Genomic DNA, 20,558 nt, shown 5'->3' with positions numbered 1-20,558 from the left:
GCCCATCTTTCAAGCCTATTCAGGTCCCTCTGGATGACATCCCTTCCCTCTAGGGAGTCGACTGCACCACACAGCTTGGTGTTGTAGGAAAACTTGCTGAGAGTGCACTCAATCCCCCTGTCTGTGTCTCCGACAAAGATGTTAAACAACACTGGTCCCAATACTGACCTTATGAGATATGTATAACATCGTGTCTGTGCTGACTCCCCCTGTCTGGGTTGTGGTGAGGTTGTCTGCTGATAAGGAGAAAAAGAGTAGATAATAGACAGGGACATTAACTGTTCTGAGAAGGCAGTGGGCTCTGTGGAGGCGTGGGACCATATAATCTCTTTATTGTAAATTGCTGTAGTTACATCTTGAAACTAATGGAGAAGATAAGCTAGGCTTCTACATAAATGCAATATGCAGTCATACACTGGGGCAATACTGTCTTTCCCTTGACAGGTATTTTGCTGTAACATGCTACTGAATTTCTAATTTCAAATGATACAAGGAAGCCTGACCATGAGAAGTGTTGACAGTGTAATTCGGTTTTATTTGTATCGTTGGCACTTCATGTGTAGGACATTCTTTTCTATTTTATTTGTTTAATGAGAAACATTCCATCAGATTGTGAAAAGAACATTTTCTGTTGCCCAATGCATAAGCAAAAAAACTAACCAAATAAACCCACGATATTATAAAGAACAGAAAAATAAAACAAGTTAAACAATAGTACTTGACTTTTATGTATAACGCATTGACTTCAAAAATCTGAGTCATTCCGTCCATATAAACAAGTTATATAGTAGTAACAAAGTGCATGAAGCAAATTGCTGAATTTAACTAAGGTATTAAAATAAAAAGTACTTTAAAACAATACTTTAACACAGTTTCTTGCCATGATTCCATCATGCATCAACACAAATCAAATCCTGAGGCAACCTGTGCCTTTGACAGTCTTTCTGTATTATTATGTAAAAGAAATGGAAGTAATGATCAAACTCGCAAGAGGGTGAAAAACTTCAAGACAAATCATCTATTTATAACGGAGTTGTATTTAAAAAAAAATAAAATCAAAGTGCACTGCTGGTACATCTCATTTGAGCCTATTTGGGATGTATGTAATGCAGGGGGTGTGATCCAGTCTCCAATGGTTTCAATACTTTAAGCACTAGGGGAATAAAGAATGATGGATGTTCTGTTACTAGTATTAATATGACTAGCATGATGACTGAAAAATTGTACCAGAATATATACGTAAACATCTTTTGTATACTGAGATGGCAAAGACTCTTAAATTATCTGATGTGTACGGTACTGGTACTTAGTGTTTTGGTGCCAGTACCAGACTGGTCCAGTAATTAGCATTCGACTCTATTTCTAATTACAGATAAGGCATATAACGAAAAAATAAGTATTTGGTTATTAATATCTCATATGGTTCAGCAACCCAACCAATCAGAATTTATCTTGCCGATTTTAACGATCTTCAAACTCTTGTCTTCCATTTGTAGGTAGTACTGATCTTTGAAAAAGTAGGTGTATCCTATGAAAGTAAATAAAAAAACCACAGTTATGAAGCACATAATTCTTGATGAAAGCTTTTTTTTTTTGTCTGCTTGATTTCATGAAGGTTAATGAACTGGAAGACTACTTTCCTGAAAAATTTATTCACAGTTAAAGAAAGGTTTCTTTTAAAAAATAAGGAGAAGAGAGGCCTTGTTAAAAGGAGCCTGAAGTCAGGTTACTGTTTTGTGAGCCAAAACTTTCTGGGAAGAAATGACTGCTGGCAAGATAGATGTTGAAAATGTAATTGAGTCAAGACTCATGTGATATCAGCAGGGCTTCCAAACATTTATGCATATCTGTGCAAAATATGAGGAGGCTTAAAACCGTGGGCCAGGCTTTCAGCTGCAGTTGATAGGAGGTAAAACCAGGACAAAACGCTGCCCATTTGTGCCTGTGATCAAGGAGATGATCATACTCAAGTTTTGGCTGTGCAAGAGCAGGATGGTGCTGAAATGATGCTGTGTGTGCGTGCTGGTACTGAGGAACCTATGGAGCTGTTAGGAAGCTGGAAAAGTTCCAAGCCATAGGGACTGGCTCTGTCATGCCTTCTGGTGCTAGGACAGCCTGTATGTCAGGCATTAGGTAGCAGGAGTTGCTTTAGCCTGTCTCTCAAATTATGCTAGAAAGAAAATTCTCCACTGAGGCTTTTATGTTGGAAAACCAACATGAAGCCAGATCTGAGCCTCAGGGACATCTTGATGTAAAAGTGACTGCATCAGAAATTACTTTCCTCCTTGTCTTCTCTGATGCACGTATTTTGGGTTTCTAGACCTGTACAACGTAGCAATGGGATGCTTCAAGTGACTTAAAGATAGTATAAGGAAAAAAGTAAGGAAGAAAAGGCTGAAGATGCTAATAAAAGGTGTTAGGCTTTATGAAGTGTTCAGCATCAAGGAAGCAAATGATAGAGAGCAGTAGCAGATTAAAATCCAATGAGCTCCATGAAAAGTCAAATTAGCATAACTATTATTATTAGCTTGGAGAAAAATGTTTGAGAGAGGAGGTATTCCTTAAATGTTTCATTTTCAAGAGTTTATACTGTGACTAGTAGGTATTTAATGGGAAAATAAAGAGATAAAACAAGTTTCTTCAAACCAGTAATTTGCAAAGCTGAATGGGAATGTGGTTCCTACTCTTGCACCACAAGAAATTAAAACCTCCACTAAGTTTCACAGAAGACAAATAAGAGAGCTTATTAGTGACTCAGATCAGAACTACAGCTTACCACTATCAGCAAGACCCAGGACAGCATCGAGGTTATCTGGAACTCCATTCCAAGAGTCAGCAATGAATTTAGGGGATGTAAGCTCCATTTTCTTTTTTTCTTCGTTGTACCTGAAGAAAATTATACCCCACATTATAAATCTGTGATGTTAAAATTTAACCTAGTTTTTCAGGCAGTCCTCAGCAAATGTGACTATATAAACCAATCAAACAGAAAGAGAGGTTGTAATGTTTCTATTTCATTATAATTATTCACCAACTGATTTAAAACCCTGTGAAATTTTACAACTTTCCTTTTGGAAATACAATTCCTGAAGAGTTGAAAATGAGTTTTCTAAGCCTGTTGCAGAAATGTAGCTTTAAAATTCCAAAAAATGATTCTAGAAAAGGTTAGCCTTTTTTTCAAGCAGCAGGCAATATATGAAGATAGGAGATTTTAATGTGAAAAGACTGTCTTTTAAAAGTCTTACTTGAAACGTGCTTTTAGGCCATGTAATTGATGGCTTGCTATTAAATTGCTAATTATTTTCCCTAAGATTGTGTTAAGAAGCCCTGTTATTTTCACACAGTCCTGCCTCTCTCAGTGATGATCAACAGACAAATACCAAGTTAAAAATACATGCTTTTCTTTTTGGGGAAAAAATAAACCCAAACCCATGACGGCTTTCACGGTCTGTGCTTTAAGGAGGAAAAACTCAGCTGGTGTAAATCTGCCTACTACCATAGAAATCAGATCTAGTTTGCAGTGTCCTTCAGAAGAGACCAGATTTGCCTGTGCCCCCATCTACAAGCAATCAGTTGTCTCATTTACTCTGTGCGCTTTCCACTGTAGATGCAAAGATGAAGTTGTCCAAAGCCAGTTTTACACTCTCACAAACAAGAAATCCAGGGTCTCCTTTTCTACATACAGGGAATAAAAGTCCCAGAGATGCAAGGTTCTTGAGAGTGAAGATGGAAGGAGCAAGTCTGTGGCTTGGTTTTCCCATTTTTCTGGTTTGTAGACAGGAGTCAGTGTTGAGCTGGAGGAGTGGAGATGCCCTGAGGAGCAGTGACGTGAGATGTAACTTGAGCCAGACTTCTCAAGCATGAGAGAGCTCAATCACCCTAGCAGCGCCTCTTCAGGAGCAGTACTGGAGGGAGGGAAGCATTTATATTTTTGATTCTTTTTATCCATATGTATGTGTTACCTTTCTCTTGTTGCTATGTGGAACTACTTGGATTATATCCCAAGTTACGAGAGTACAAATGAGCACTAGCTTGGTCAAAATCAATTTAAATTATTATTTTATACTTTTGACTACTTTTTCCTGTGATATTGAAAAGCAATTTAGAGCTTTGCTGGGTAGCTTTAAACTTCAGATGTGGAATCTGAGCCAGCTCCTCTTCTTTTCCCCTCACAAAACTTCACTTTCCCTAACAATCTTGTTATAATAATGCTAAAATAGCTTGGAGCTTGAAGGAGGGGGATGAGAAAGCTTCCAAAAAGTCCATTTCAAGTAAGTGTGATAATGGCACAGGAAGGACTATGGTATGTAACTATTTTGATTCCATGTGGCAGAGTCCTTGTATAAAACAAAACAGCTGCATACTTAGGGCTATAGGGTCTGTATTGAACAGCTGCGGTTTTCCTCTAAAATATGCGTCAACGGCTTGCTTTCTTCTTTACATAGATAGAAATCACTTAGGCTTATTTTGGTTTCTTAACAATAAATTATGCATTCTGCAATGACTGCAGTTGATGAGGTACTTTGATAGAAATACTGTCTGTGATTAGAGTGATGAATTACTTGGAAGCTCTGGAGTACAGTAAATCAAAGCAGTGGTTGGTGTGGAGGAGACAAGCAGCTTCGCGAACTCGCAGTCTGTAGGTTTTGGTAGGAACCTGAACTATTACAAGCGGCTACGTTGGAACGACTTGCAAATGTTTAAGATGGTCTGTACAATACGACATTAAAAAATGAATAACATTCTTTAGCTTTTAAGCTTCTTTGCTTTAGCTGATGGGCAAGAGCACTCTCCTGAAAGTAATTGAAATTTATGATCGGGTGACAATTCTGAAAGGCTGTTTTATTTACTTACAGGAATCCACAGCCATTAGGATATAAAAATGACACTCATCCAGTTTGATCATAACATGAAATTAATGTTCACATAAAATGAACTCAATTATACTGAGACCTCCTTTGATATTTTATATAGAGCATCTCAGAAGGGACTCTTACAGCTTGGAGAATCTTTTAGACCTCTGGTGGGTGTTTCTGATGTTTAACTTTTTTGTAAATTGACAGTTAATGAATGGTTCAGCTTTCAGCTTGTTTAATGTCTGCGTTCCTGACTGCAAGCTCTGCTCCTGGAGGAGACCTCAGATAGTGAAAGCAGGAGTTAATGTCTCTGTTTTGTTCTCACAGAGCTAACTTGCAAAGTTCCTTAAGGAACCAAAGTGCGTAAATTTTTACGATGATCTTTTGTGCTAATTCTTCCTGCCAGTTATGATTTTGAAATTCTGTTAAATACAATTAGTAGATTCCTTATCATTGACTATTTCCTTCTAACACAATGGTGGTCTTGAGGCATTTTAAAGACATACCTTCCCTGATCAAAGAGTTCAAGACCTTTTCTGGACAGAGCGTGGTAGCAGGTCACCAAGTTTGATTGCTCACTTTACATGATGTTTTGCTTTTCATACATTCTTTGCAACAGAAACCTTAGTGCAAATAGAGTTTGTGGGTATTTTATCAAGTACCACATTTGTGGTTTTCTTTGCAACAAAAAACTTCTCTAAGCATGGACTGGAAACATGAAAAGGCTTGTAGAAATTGTCAACACAAATTGAAACGAAGAGTTTTCCCAAAACACTAGCAGATACAGTTCTCGTGGTTTGTTCAGATCTCCATGCCAAATCTATTAGTAAAGCAAATATATTTATGACTGATACATGAGCTGGTGAAAGGATTTCCAACCATCCCCAGTGTGCTTTGCTAGTCACACTGCTTTTTCTTTTACATCCAGCATCTTCAAACCTGTTGACTTAGTGAAAGAATTTCAAAGGCAGCCTTTAGCTTTGAGTGATTAGAAATCAACCCAATTCTTAGGTATTATTTTCAGAGATTTCTCCCAGCACTTTTAAGCTTGCCACTCTCAAGAGCCTGAGGCTGACACATGGGGCGGTTGCTGGTATATAGGGGCTGAGGGGATGGCTTGTTAGTGGTGAGCAGCCTGACAGAGACTCCCAGATATCCTCTTCCGTTGCCAGCTGTTTTCTCAAATACATGCCAGTTTTCCACTGCTGTACTGAAGTACTTTCCTAGCCATCCTCGCTTACCACTGCTGTCAGTGTGAATTTTGTATTCTCAAAGGATGAAACCTCTGTGTTTGGTTCCTGCCTCCTGAACCTGAGAGTGCATTCAGCCTTAGAGACACAGCTTGGATAACAGCATAATGCCACTTCAACGCATCTTACTTCCAGTATCTGTCTCCAGCAAAAATGTATGTCTTCTTGTTCCGGCCCCAGTTAAAAGCTGCATCAACGCGCTGCACATCAGGAGGTAGTCCCAGGTTGGTGAGTTTCTTTGGATAGCCTCTATCCAAGTTACTGGCTGAATAAACCCAGTACTCATTTCCTAAGTAGGTGAGGAAACAAAGCAAACACACTATTTATTAATCAGATACAGGAATATTATTTTTATATGCTTTGTTGTATAACTTATTACATTAACTGTGCTGCTAGTCTTTCTAGTATTTTACCACCTATGAAGCGTGCAGAGCGCAGGGGTACTATGATTACAACTTCTGCTTTTACAGCTTAAGTGTTTCTTGCCTTACAGCAGAAGACATCGACTCAGTGTGATCTTGCTTCCTCCCTTCTTATATGCGTCATCCTTGAGGTAGACACGGTCTTGGTACAGTTGAGGTTATGTCCAAACAAATAGCTAATATTGATGATTTTTTGTGTGATGAAGATGGTCTGAAACCAAGCATGGGCTCATATTTACTAGAGTTTTTGCCCAGAGTTCCTGTTTCTGGTGCTTCTATCATATGTTTTTGAATGTCTCTCTAAATATGAACTAGTGGAAGATGTGCAAATATTCCATGCTCTTTACATAGAATTATAATTTACTTAGTAAATACCCTCACAAGATTCACTGAAAGCCATGGAAATTTTCATTCAGGAAAGGGCATTCTTTGATTCTGTGCTAGTGGGAAAAAAAGTAAGTGAAGTATTACTATGAGAAAAATGTGATGTGTAGTATTTGAGTTCCTGAGAAGTTAGTATAATATTCCACCCTTCAGGAGCAAAGGGTGGGTCTCAATAGTAACTATTTTAAGATAGCTGGGTTACACATACGTTTCAAATAAATCTTTGTTTATTGGATAGTTCTTATTTATTTTTTTTAAAAATCAAGTTGGTTATGTTTTCCTGGAAATTATCAGGAGGGAGAGAGGTTTAGATGTAATAGGATTGTAAATAGTACATGCAATATTTAGTGTTTTGGCTTGCCTGAAATAAAACTTTTTTTTTCCCCCCTTTTCCCTTCCATGTAAACTAAAGCAAATGGCTTTGAGACATGTGGAACAGATTATCATTACTTTTTTTCCCCCTTCTGTACAGAAAATGTACAGCAGCATCGACCATATGGTTTTTTACATGGTTGGAGATGTTTAGTCATGTTTTTAGTAGATACTAGAGCCCAGTTTTTGCTGGCTCAGTTTTTGATGTTGAAAACAGCCTCCCAGCTCCACTAATTTGGCCAGCACAGCTGAACCATGTGAGTGACTTATGATGGACAAGGTTGTGCTTCCTGTTATCCTTCTCTCCCATGGAGGATGGAGGCAGTTAGCATAACCACCTGTATCCTCTACCTCATGAACCACCAAGGCAGATACTTGGAAGCCAGAGTGGAAGTCAGTCTTTGGCAAAAGAGTAGGAGACAAGGAAAAGGCACGTGGAGAAAAAAAGATCTAGTCTTCTCAAGAAACTTGTATGGAGACAATAGCTTAAAATGAGAGGAAGCAGAAGAAAAACAGAGCAGTGACTGATGAGACGTAGTTTCCGCTGTTGTTGTTGCTCTTTGTATTAAATAATGACTCTTGTCTAGCCTTGCTTATTGTTGAATGTAGCTTTCTAGGTGTTTATTATCTCCCTCTTATTGTAATGGAGGCTGAACGCTGTTCAGAGACTTTCAGATCCAGCCTTTGTTCTAAAATCCTCAGCATGGGATGTTTGGGTTTGCTCACCCATATTTGTTGGCTATACTGGCTCTTAGGCAGGCTGTCTCCTGACCAGGTCACATCTCAGAGGAAAATGAGCTCGATTGCAGTGTTTATGCAAATGGCTACTTACATTTTAAAGCTTAAAATCCATACCTGAAAAAAATACAGCCTTCTCGTCCTGCGGGGCCTCGTAGACAGCATCAATTTTCTCTGGCAGATCAGGCCAGAATGTAGCAACAAGAAGAGGACCTGTGGGTTTTCCTCGGGGGTTTACAGTCCTCCACATGAATCTGAGCAGAACAGAAAATTGTACGAGGCTTACAATGAACCAATTCACCAGCACATCTGTTTTTCATCATTTCTGGCAAAAGCCACATAAGCGCGCATGTACACACATGTGTGCACGCACTTGTAACTGTTTTTCTACAGTTTCTACATGGCCACAGTGACTGAAAAGCAAAATCATTATTTAGAAGCATGTTACTAGGACAGGCTGCAAAATAAGCTGCATCCTGGACTGCAGGTGAAATTGCTTGCACCGATTGCTTTGGAGTTCTTGTTGCTTTTTGCATCAGGGCAAAATGTTGTCTGTGCTTCCACTATACAAATAAACTCATTTACATTATTAGAGCTCTTCTGTTATGCATGGAGCACACAGATGAGCCTTTGACAGAAGCAGAGATTTGTATTCTGTGAATTGCTCTTGCAATTACTATTGTAGTGACTAAAAGTTCAAATTTAATAACAGTATATCAGACTTCTTGGAAGTGAGCTGGGCTGTAAAAGAAACCGCTAGCACTAAAAACATTCATTAGAGAAATGCCAAGGGTAATTTATTGGCTCTTTTGTGTATAAGTAGGATCATAATTTGATTTAAGCTTTAAAAATCCGTAACTATCTTTAAATGGCAGAGCTTTGTGCTGTGAGGGCTTTTGGTATTAAAAATGGCATCGCTGTTTCTTCCTCCATAGAACGAACAACGTTTTCCCCGACAGAACAAGTTTTTTGCCATGGCCAGAGAATGAAAAATCAACAGGCTGATGGAATAACTCTAGCACCAACATATAACTATTAAATTATCAGGTCAAACAGCTCTTATCGTTATTAGGTTGCTGAAGCTCAAGATGCTACTGAGTCCTTATTTTTTGAAGAGTGTAAATAGTCATTACCCATTCCTACCTAGAATAATCATATCTTTGAGAGACCTGCAATCTGAAACTGAGCTTTGGTTTTGCCTAAAACTCAGAGAAGCAATCATAAACTAATTTAATAAATTGCTGTATTTTTATAAACAGAAGTTTGACTGTGAACAGAGCTTGCCAAGATAAATAAAACATTCTGAAATACATTTGCAAGTATGATTAGTAGCTGCATACAGAATTATGATAATATGTAGTGTTTGATATGAGGAAGAGTACAACTTGCAAATACATCATTTCTTTGTCTCTTAATTAAGAACACATATTAATTTAACCTGACATATGATACTAATAAATAAGAAAGTTAATTTACTCTTATTTTGCATATATGTGTATTTAACGTGTACAAAAATATCTCAGCATAACTTATCATAATTTTTATTTTAAAAAAGAGGCAAGGAATAAGGCATTTACCTAATTTACTCTTGCTCTTGACAGTGTTTAAACACATATGAAACCCTGTAAAATGTAATAACATTTGTTTCATGCACCTCTTTGTAGACAGAAAAGCAGATCCAATATGATATGAAATGGAAATCCATATAACAACTCTTTCTAACACTGCATTCATAAAAGTAACTCCTTTAAAAATCCAAGTTACAGAATTCTTAATCAAATTTGGACCTGATTTATGGCTGAGTCACTGGTAGTAATTACTGTCTGCATGAATTCCAAACTTTCAAGAGCCAACAGAGACTTGAACACTAGGTTTTTTATTAGAGTGTACGTTTCAAGGGACTTGTTAAAATTGTGAGGTTTCCTCGTGGAAGGGGAAACTTTGTCAAAGCTGAATTTTCTTTTGTTTTTGAATTGAGTAGGAGGAAGTGTTTTTTATTTCTAAATGGTGAAATTGATTATTTGGCTTTCACTTTGAACATGTTAAAATGTTTTAATTCATTCAGGTTAAACTTCAATATCACACTTATAGGCAGATTTAATGCTTTGTTACAGTAAGTATACTACGTTATATTTTAACATAATCAAGGTCAGGTTGGATGGGATGCTGTGTGACCTGATTGAGTTAAAGATCAGGGGGGTTGGACCAGGACCACATGGTCTGGAAAGGTACCTTCCAACTCAAAGCGTTCTGTAAGTTTTGCTGTTATTATGATTATTTCATGCAGTTATCTGAAAGGACCAAATCAGTGAACCTTTTTTAATGTCTGGGGAAATTTCAGAAGCTTGAATTTTTGTTCAGTTCCAGAACAAGACCCTATGTGTAAATGTTGCACTTGGGCACTCTGGTTGCTTGGAGGATCCTACGCGCTGTGGAAAGGCTCAACCATACTCTACGGCGCACAGCACCGCCAGTAATTTCCTTTATATCTCCTTGGTTTGATGCGGGAGGGGAAAGAAACATTTTTGAAAGAATTAATCTGATCTGACCTCTTTTTTGGATTTACTCCTTTTGCCTGTGTAATATGACAGTTGGATGCCACAGTCACTTTCATGAATCATAAAAGTCACACGACATGTGATAGCCATTTGTTTTTTTTGAATTCCAAAATGAGTCATAATGCTGCTTGCCTGGTATTTGGAAAGCTGCAAAACTGACAGACAAAGCCATTACAGAGCAAAACAATTCAACAATTGTCTGCCTTTCCTGCCTGTTAGATAAAGTGTGAATCAGTGTGAACAGATTGTTTTGGTGCTTGCATAGTTCCTTGAGCAACTGTATCTGAATGTGAAATACTTCTGTTTTATTGGGATTATATGGAATACTGAATTGCTTTGCTGATTTGGGGATAGATTTTAAACTGTTCCTTGTTTCAAGCCTTGTGCTTGAATCAAACCTTGTGCCATTGCCAGTTTACAAAAGCAGAAGCAAGGTGGAGGTCTGACTGAAAACCAAGGTCCTTGAAACTTGAAAGGTTTTCTACTGCTGTAAGAATGTTTTTCCATTTGAAGGCACTGAGCTGAAGACTTTAGCTCTCTGATGGCTATGTTGGTAATATGGGCATGGGTTTGGTCACCCTTGTTGGGCCAGGGCAGTGGGGCCAGCTCTGTGCAGCTGGGTGGTGGAAGGGTCCAGGGCTGGCTGGCTATGAAGCTTGTCTGTGGGCAATGTGGGGCTGTTAAGTTAAGTAAAACTTCACACCCAAAGCACTGCTACCTGGGTGCTATATAGATGGGAACTACAAGGCCATGCACAGAAGGAATTACTTTATACTGCAGGCTGTAAAATTACCCAATTTGCCATATTTTTTGTTATGCAAAGCTGATGGGTAAAGTTAAACCATGCAGCATAGTAATGCTGATGATTCACATTTTCTCACTGAAAATTTATATCTGGAGGAGATGTCTGGACTTTAAAGCACCAGCAGATACAAATAACTATTAAATTTCATTTCGTGAGGGGAACTTTGTTCCTGCTCCCTTTAAAGTTTCAGCTCTGACATATGGCAAGGAGCAATGAACAGGTGCTTTGTAATACTTCTGTCAGCTTCAGATGCTTCTGTATGTTCCTGTGTGATAGGAGACAGCATTTGATCAGGGCATGTGCAGTGAATGTACGTGGGCCCAGATCTTCAGTGGCATGAGGGAGAATGCTCAGGGTAACTGAGGATAAATGATTTCAAATTAGGCATTGATTTATGGCAGGGAAAAAGGAGTTTCAGTGTGTCTCACCATGGTGCTGCCAAGTCCCGTACTTCTTAAGAGGTGCTCATCATTGCTGAGCAGCTGGGTAATAGAGGGCCTGGCAAAGGCAGTGGGAGCTGCAGCTGTGCTGCTGCCTCACTTTATCAGGAATGTCTCTGCCCTTCCATCAAAAATGCCTTTTGTGCCTTGGAGCTCTGGTGCAATCACCAGTGTCCTTAACGTGCTATTATAGCAGCCATGAGTCGCATAATACTGTTATTTAATGATTTTGGACTCAGCCTGGATTAAACCCCTCAGAGTATAATCACAAGATTCTGCTCACAGACTTCCATAATTATAACTTTATGAACATGGGAAATGACAGATCCTCTTCGAACCAGGCTTTTGTAAAAGTTATGCTAAAGGTGAGTGTGCTGAAACAGGGTCTCCATGGTGGAAGAGGCATTTGAGATTATTGCCACTAACTTTGGATGAACTACTCTTTTTGAGCATGTTTTTAGAAGCTGAGATTGGCAATTTTCCTGTAGTCAGATTTGAAGCTTTCCCCCAGAGTGCAGACTATGGAATAAAATTGGGAAGTACAGTGACTCCACAGCTCTGCTCCACTGAAAGTGATGGGATTTCCATTCCTAAATTACAGTCCTTGTAGTTTTTGCTACAAAGACCATCCGAAAATATTTTATAAGGAATGAATCCTTCTTTGGCAGGCAATAGCCTCGCTCATGCATCTCTTCCATTGCTAATTTTGTGATTAACACTACAGATGGATAAATACCTAAAGATTCTGGTTTGCATAAGAATTCCGAAGTTTAGAGGCATCTCCCAGCTACTTCCCTTAGGAGTTGATTAGGACACTTTGCTATCTCTGAACACACAGAAGAAAGGGCAGAGATTTTGCTTTGTGCCTAATAACAGATGTCTGGATTTTGGTGAAAAGATCTGGCAGATTCCTCAACTTTATGCCCTATCGTTAAGCAATTTCTCTTACTTACCGATCTTTGAAGAAAAATGTTTCTCCTCTAATTTGTGCGACTCCATCAAATACAATGTCATGCTTGCAGAGCTCTGGAGTGACAGGTCCAAGGGTTGGACGTGGTCCTGGTCCTGGCCCTGGTCCAGGTTCCACATCAGGCGATACTTCTGTAGTGATGAACAGAAACATTCCAGTACACCAAAATACAGCGCTTCATAGGTAACACAGAGAACATCAACTATCATAATCCATGGAAGGGAAATAATTTGGAGGCAATGCTTGAAGGGGAAAAAACCTTACAATAAAGTCTCTTCAGAAGAAGAGTAGTTCAGTACAGTGGAGAAAACCTTAGCTTCCAGTCCTGCCTTAATCTGCTGTTTGGCCCCATTGAAGACATTGAGCCTGCACGCGTCTGTCTGTGTTGAGCTGATTATTTCATTTGAAAGATATTCAGAAGTGATTATACTGGGTTTGAATGTTAACATAACAATTTTTATTTTACTGGCTTCTAAAAAGAAGAGAAATGCATTCCAAAGTCCTTTTATTCAGCATTATCTCAGCTCTGCTGAGAGAGATGTCAAAGCGGATTTCTATTCTTTCTGGAAGTGCCAATGTTTTGTGAGTTAAAGACACATTTTGAGCCAGTTGTATGATCTTTCTGCCCTCGTCGGTAATCAAAATGTGTTCTTCAGAATATACACTTTGCCATCTGGTTTATTTTATTTTGTTTTATGATTTGGCTGCTGTTCTATTGCCTTATAAGGCATTTGCCTTTTTTCTTAGACATCAGATTGATTTTCTGTATGAAACAAAGCGAGCATAGCCGATTTGAGATGATGATAATGGCATAAAATAGAGGAGTTTTTGAATACTTGTTTTATATAGAAAGCAGATTGTAAAGGGCTGTATCAGTAGTAAAGAGGCAAGAAAGATAGTTTTGTCTCATGTTTTGAAGTGTGCCTTGAGAAAACTGGGTTAAAATCTGAACCCTATCAAAGATGAGCCATGAAAGCTTAGAAAATTCACTTAACCCTGCCCATGTCTCAATTCCCTGCTCAATTAAAGTAGCTAAGAACAAGGAAAAAAAGAAGATTCAAATCAGTTTTTTTGAGAAAAAGGTGTCTCCTGTGGTAATCGTTTTGGTATATTCTTATTAAAATTTCTGAGGTGTTAGTCACTTACATACGCTGAGATGTATAGTCACAATTAGGAAGGTACCTCAGTAGAAAAGTGAAAAGCACAGAAAGAGAAATGTTATTGATTTTCTTAAAATATTTAATTGACTGTAGTGTATTTGTGCTTCTGTAAAATGGAAAATATGTACATAGAAGGAACTTTGATTATAATAATGCCTCTGCTTTTTACTCAGAGTAAAAAGTGAGGAGGAAATGAGTTTTAAAGATGTACCAGCATAAAAATACTTAACATGCTTTTTCTCCAGGAGCTTGCCATATACATTTGCACGGATGCATTGGCTCCCACACACTGTCTGGAAAAGTTATTATGATGGTACAGCTTGAATTGTTGTGGGAAGGCAATGAGAACTATTTCCAAGCTGGGACAGGAAACAAAATCCTTCCTCTTTTACAGGGAGTAGCAGTCTGGGACGCTCCACTTGATGTAGATGAAAACACCCTAACACACCCACATCAGGTATTTCAAGCTAGAGAAAAGCATGATGTTTCATTGTCCCAGTGAAGGGATTAGAAATGTTCATCAAAAAGTTTAATTATCAGGGGAGTTTTGGCTCTCCTGATTGTTCAGGAAATTTAGTTACTCTTTGTCTTTAAATTGTTTCATTTGTTTGAAGCAGGAGCCCTGGAAACACCATTAGTAAAGCAAGGAAAGGAACAGAGGATGTTTCTGGCACTTGTGATATTGTGCAGTATGTAATTTACTGCAAGTTTTGAGTCCCAGATTTCAGCCTCTGTTGCTTGCTTTTCTGATGAATAGTGCTGGCAAGAGAAAACTTTACCGTATAGCTCCTGGATCCCTTTAATGTCATCCTGAGAGAGTCGGAAGTTCTTGGTGTAGGTGTAGATTGGGGCCATAAGAGCTCCTGGATCCTCAGAGTGCTCTAATCCCATAGCGTGGCCAAATTCATGAGCAGCAACCAAGAAGAGACTGTATCCTGAATAACAAAGCAAGGTAATGTTAGCTGCTTGCATCCAAATGAAAGTGTACCACACAGGTTATTCATTGTCTTATGATTTTATTTTCCTTGCTACACATCAAAAAGTTCCCAATAATTAATTTCATAATTAGCATTTACAGACTCAAGTTGTACATGTCGTACATGTTGCCAGAAATGACATTTCACTGGAGAAATCCTAAAACCTCTTCTGTAGCTGATATTTGCTACCATCTCACATGCAGGTGACTTTGACCACATGTTTGAAAAAAGGAAGTATAACAAATAAAGTAATTTTTTTAAGGAAGAGGGATTAAATTTGCAAACCAGACCTCAAATCATATTTTTCATCAGTTAATGGCATGCAAGTGGTAAACAGGTCTGTATATCTGTGTCACTGTGAATAGAGCCTGAGACAGTACTGTTGTACAAAATATTGTTAGGCTCAAACCCCACTTTTTCTCATAGGATGACATTTTATCAGTTAAGCTCAGTCTCTGAAATTGGCATCCTAAAAGAAAAACCTGAATATAGCACTTATTTTTTAAAAGCCTTTTGCCTTATTTAATTTTACCCATGTTACTAATAAAGGCAAACATAATACAGAAAAATTTTAAAAACTGATATTCACCATACACACTTGATACCGTCTTTCTCTTCTTAAAACATGTTTTTCATCTTTGCCAATATCAGTCACAAATGTATTCATGTTTTATGTTTAGTATTTGTTCCTAATTTGGCTGATATCAGAGCATGATTCTTATATACTAGTGAAATATTATAGTACTTGTGAGGTTTAGCCTTGGAATGAAAAATTGGTGCAGAAAGAAATATTTTTCTTTGATTTTCTTATTAATTTTTTTAATGTTTTTGGGTTTTATATTTTGAAAAGATACTTCATTATAATTTTAGACAATATGGATGTTTCAGGCAGGTGAGCTCTGTGACTGACTCTTTAAGATTAGCCGCATGCTTGAATGTAGGTGTTTTGCTGCGATTTTGGGTTGGGGAGAAGTACTGTAACCAGACAGGAGAATGAACTCATCATGTGTGTGATATTGTTGATGTGGTCAATAATCCTGTTACCATGGTATTCTTCTGACAAACTGCCCTACCTTGATCTGGACAAAAGCCCCACTTGCGGTCATCATCGTAGCTACTGGTACAAGCACACCACAGTTTGCCATCGTTGCGACCTGCACTCGTACAGGACTCGTATTTATTCCCAAGGAAGATGAAGGGGAATACACAGGGGGCTCCCTCTGAATTTCCACCAACTGTTGACATGGCTGTGGAAATGATAGAAAAAAGTAAGAAGGGAATCCCTTTGGTGAGATAAAGCTGATGCATTTTCTAAACTACATATTAAAAACAAAGCAAGCAGAAAATCTGCAGCCTTCTTAAGAACACGAGGCGTAACATTAGAAGTAATATTTGAAATGAAAATTGTCTGATGCAGATAAAGGAAAAGTCCAATTTTTGCCATTGCAATTAATTTGCTGATAGTTTTGATGGATGTAAAAATGAGTCCTGGACTTATGTTCACACTGCTGAGAAAGCAGCACTTAAGTGTTTATGGAAGACGATTGCATGGCAAGTATCTTTTTGATGGTCTATCCTTTAGATTTTTCTTTTCCTTACTGTGTAGTGAGTTATAATGAATTTGATCCTTTCTTTTATTTTTTCTTTTAGTGTCTGTGAAGTAAAATTGAAGGGTTACATCTGGTTATCAAAAGTGACAGCAAGCCAAATACATGAAATCCCTACTGCAAATGGTTAGGCCGTTTTCAAAAGACTCCTAAACCAGGGTGTACGTAGGTTTGGATGCAGCTTCAGGGGGCATGTGGCTCCCCCTTGGCTTGTTAAAAGACTGAGATTTTAGAATTGCTGTAGCTTTTGCAGTCTAAATACAGCTCTAATCTGTATCCTAACATTGAACATCTGGCAAAGTATACAAGACTATAAATTAATTTGTGTTCCTTCATGTAATAAACATCAAGCTAAGAAGTATGAAAAAATGTGAAGGAAGCAGGCATCTGTTTTCCTGGCTAATCCATTTCACTTAGTTCTTTTGAATTGTTGAAAAGATCTATTAACTCAAGCTTAACATACTAAACGGGATTTGTTTTTTCACAGGTAAACTGTAAGTATTAAGGTAAAATATTACTCATGCTTTCTTCTGTCACATGAGACTTCTCTTCCAGGACCATTAATGAATTGTAAGCTACTCATAATTATTCTGGTGTGGTGGACGCTTAGTCGTATGGTTCAAAGACATTTGTGTATCCCTGAATGACTTGGTGTTGGCACACTGTAATTTGCATAGATCAGTCCTCTTCTAGTCAGTTCCTTGGCCACCTATGCTGAAATTGTGCCTAATTCATCAACTTATGTGCTCTGGTGAAGCTGTAAAAAAAAGGAGGCTTTTGTTACTTAAAAAAAGGACAAATTAGGCTGTGTTGTGCAAGTAACATTCTTCATACCAGTCTCTGGACAGAATCCGTATTTCTTATCTCTGTCATAGTCTTCAGTGGTTCCACACCATCGGTATCCATCTGTCCTGCCTTCTGTTGTGCACTGGTCGTAGGACTGGCCTTGAAATTTAAAGGGGAATTTGCATGGCTGCCCATCCCCATTGCCGCCCATTGTAAAAAGTGCTACAAGGAGAACAAAAGAGAAAAATATCAACGTGCAATGCTCAATATCAACGAGGATTCTCAATGTGCCAATGGTAACATCCAAAGGTCTTGACAGAGATTAGATGTCTGTTGTATGTGGTGCAGTTCACTGTTAGAACCTCTATTTTACACCAACAGTGAAATGCTCTGACAAGATAGGGGATGTTAGACTCACAGGTGTATAGCAAGGAATGACTAATTATCTTTACAAATGAACTGGGAGCAAAGAAAATTCCAGCAAGCTGTTTGAATGCAGGTTGAATTGTGTATATCCTTTATAGCTGGTTTCATAACATAAAATGAATATCCCTTCTTGAAAGAACATTTAGAAAGAGGATTCTGAGAAAGTCACTCATGTCCCTTAGTGCTTTGCTGATTCATTTATCTTGCATCAAAAACTGTTAGCTAGAATGGCAAACTTTGTATAGAGCCACAGACAAGCCAGATCAGTTTTTCCTAACAGGCATTTGTGTATATTTTCATTTTCTTTAAGATGCTGATGTACAGTAGAGTTAGTCACATCATACCCTGTAGGCTATTCTTCTAGGCTTTGCTTCTTATTTCTGAGAATCCACACAGCTGGGCTCAGGCACTCAGTAGATAAACAGGAGAGGACAAATATGACACCTCTGACAAAGCTGAGCACAGGAGGCTTCTTCTGTCTTTTGCTTGGTTAATGTTCCTGAACATAGTGTGTTGGTCTTCTAGGGACCCACACAAACAAGGCCCCATGGCTCATCCTGGAGAATGAGAAATCTCTCTTGTGGATGAAGGAATGTAGATTAAATTGAGTCAAGAGTTCTGGGATCTGTTTTAGGATTTTAGTAAATTTTCTGGAATATCTAGAGGAAGACAGATAAAATTTCTTGTGCATCTTTTTTTCAAAACGTATGTCCAGATTGAAGGGTTAATCAAATGATGGGTTATTGTGACGCAGATGATTTAGTCTGCCTTTTCCACTTCAATTAATAGTTGATCGGGGGGCACGAACCAGTAAGTTATTGTGGTAAGTTCCAGTCCCACTAAGGCGAGGGCTTGGGACTTTGCAGGACTGGCTCACGTGTGGGTATTTGCTGAACTTCTCATCTGGCCAAGCTCTTATATGTGTCCTTCTGCACCCTGGACATGGAAGCAGCCACACAAACGTCCTCTTGCTCGGCAAAAGGTGCTCATCAAGATGAATGCAATATGCACTGTGCCTCCCAGAAGGAGCAAACTGTAAATGTTTGTATTTGTCTCATATGCTGTAGTAAGTTGGAAAATGTGCATTAGCTAGGACTGTGGCTATTGTGATTGGAGAAAGACTTTGTTTTTTAAAAAGAAATGATAAAATAAGAAGGCAAAATTGAACTGAGTTGTTTAGATGACTCATTTACCACATGAGCACTGGATCTGGCAAACTATCTATTCTAATAGTCTTTTTTTTTTATTGGTTTAAATGTGGTTGTGTTGCAAAAACGTTATGGAAAGCCAGTCTCTTGCTGCTTTGCATGGAGTCTTTCTGACTCACAGTCAAAATGCAGTTTTTCATTTTGTTTGAGGTAAAATCATGTGATGGTAACAACAGTTTATTAGGTTTTCATGCCCCCTGACTTAACTAGGAAAGTCTTTGCTTTAATGTAATGAAAGTCAAAGACAGAGACTAGGTTACTTTCCCCTACAACAAAAAGCTTCCCGAAAAAGCTTTAGTTACTTAAAGGGAATATTAAAGGGTTTGACTCTTGTTCTGTACCATGGTAAGTTCAGCAGTTTGAAAATCAGTGAAGATATGCTGATGTGAGATCAGATTCAGACTGGACATTACTAATCTGTGCTATTAGCTGTTCCCAGAAAAATCAGCCAGTTGTGATGTGAGGAAACCTCAGGGTGGATGGTTGCTAAAACCCCTGTGGCGCAGATCCAAGGTGGAGGTAGCTGCAGCTACGTGTGGGTTCTGCCTGGGAGAGCAGTCGAGCAGCAGCGTACAAGAACTGCGTGCAGAGTGGTGGAAGTACAGGTAGAGTACAAATAGCAGTAACTTTAGGTGTTAGAGGACTAAAGGGGCTTGAACTTCCTGTGGAAATTTGGTAAAGAGGTTCAGGATCCTGTGGTCTCACATGGCAAAGAGATTCAGCAATATGTAAGATTTGTGTAGTAGGTAGATAACTTTCTGCTTGCCCTTCTTGTGCTTTGGCAAATGATAGTTGAATCAGTCTCCAAGTTAGGGTACAAATCTGGTATTAACCTTAGAAAAGCTTGGTGCAAAACCATAGCTTTGAAGAGTCTTCCAAATATGCAGCATGGCTCTATAACCAGAAGAATTGAAACTAACTTCAGTGAATTAAACAGGGCAGAAACAAACACTGACAGCTAGGAATGTCACCCCCAACACAGAATCTGTGATGTAAATCCTCCCCTATCTGAATGTATTAGCTGGGTTTTAGCAAATGGTGTCTTGGAATAATAATGAATGAACAATGCTGCTCTGAGTTTAATAAGAAACATCTGTGCACAACCGTTCAAGGATCTTGCAAAACAATTACATCAGGAACAAAAGGCTGAAATCCTTCTGTTCCATTTCAGAAACCTTGATACAAGCATTTCCAGGAATATCAACTTCCAGAACCCACTCTCTCTGAGAGTGCTTCATTGCTTATGTTTTTGGTCTGGTATGACTTTTGGATGTTACAAAAGTATCAGTCAGGGTATGTGGATCTCTGTTTGTCCAGCTACTTATAATCCAGGCTTCATTCTGACTGTTTCTGAGCATTTAGGGAAATAAGCTCTATTTTGTTCTTTTCCAGCTGGAAGGATTAACTTGAGGGAGAGGAGGTTGGAGAAAAGGTGGGGAGTGAAGGAGATGGAAAAATGTTACAAAAAAGTGGTTGTGCAAGTGTTTGCGTGTGTGAACATATAATCTGTTGAAGTAAGTGTTAGGCTAAAGAAACTATGTAAGGTTAATGCTTCTGCTGTTTCATGCCCTATTCAGAAATAACTGCAACATGTCCTTG

At 38.5% G+C, this 20,558-nt stretch overlaps 1 protein-coding gene across 1 annotated transcript in view; it reads right to left on the bottom strand.

Moving 5' to 3' along the window:
* Positions 1 to 560: 560 nt before the first annotated feature.
* Positions 561 to 20,558, bottom strand: part of MMP2 (matrix metallopeptidase 2) — a 29,107-nt gene continuing 9,109 nt past the window's right edge. Inside the window, exons 6-13 of the mRNA XM_069868123.1 lie at positions 17,374 to 17,547; positions 16,006 to 16,179; positions 14,735 to 14,890; positions 12,779 to 12,926; positions 8,140 to 8,276; positions 6,236 to 6,395; positions 2,777 to 2,886; positions 561 to 1,528 (exon numbers count right to left, since the gene is read on the bottom strand). Coding sequence (XP_069724224.1) covers positions 1,425 to 1,528; positions 2,777 to 2,886; positions 6,236 to 6,395; positions 8,140 to 8,276; positions 12,779 to 12,926; positions 14,735 to 14,890; positions 16,006 to 16,179; positions 17,374 to 17,547 — 1,163 coding nt within the window. The 3' untranslated portion in view covers positions 561 to 1,424. The remainder of the gene's footprint in view (positions 1,529 to 2,776; positions 2,887 to 6,235; positions 6,396 to 8,139; positions 8,277 to 12,778; positions 12,927 to 14,734; positions 14,891 to 16,005; positions 16,180 to 17,373; positions 17,548 to 20,558) is intronic.

The sequence above is a fragment of the Phaenicophaeus curvirostris genome, chromosome 14, assembly GCF_032191515.1.
Source record: "Phaenicophaeus curvirostris isolate KB17595 chromosome 14, BPBGC_Pcur_1.0, whole genome shotgun sequence".
Classification (NCBI taxonomy): Eukaryota; Metazoa; Chordata; class Aves; order Cuculiformes; family Cuculidae; genus Phaenicophaeus; species Phaenicophaeus curvirostris.
The sequence above is the reverse complement of the archived record's forward strand: the minus strand, read 5'-3'. Positions and strand labels throughout refer to the sequence as shown.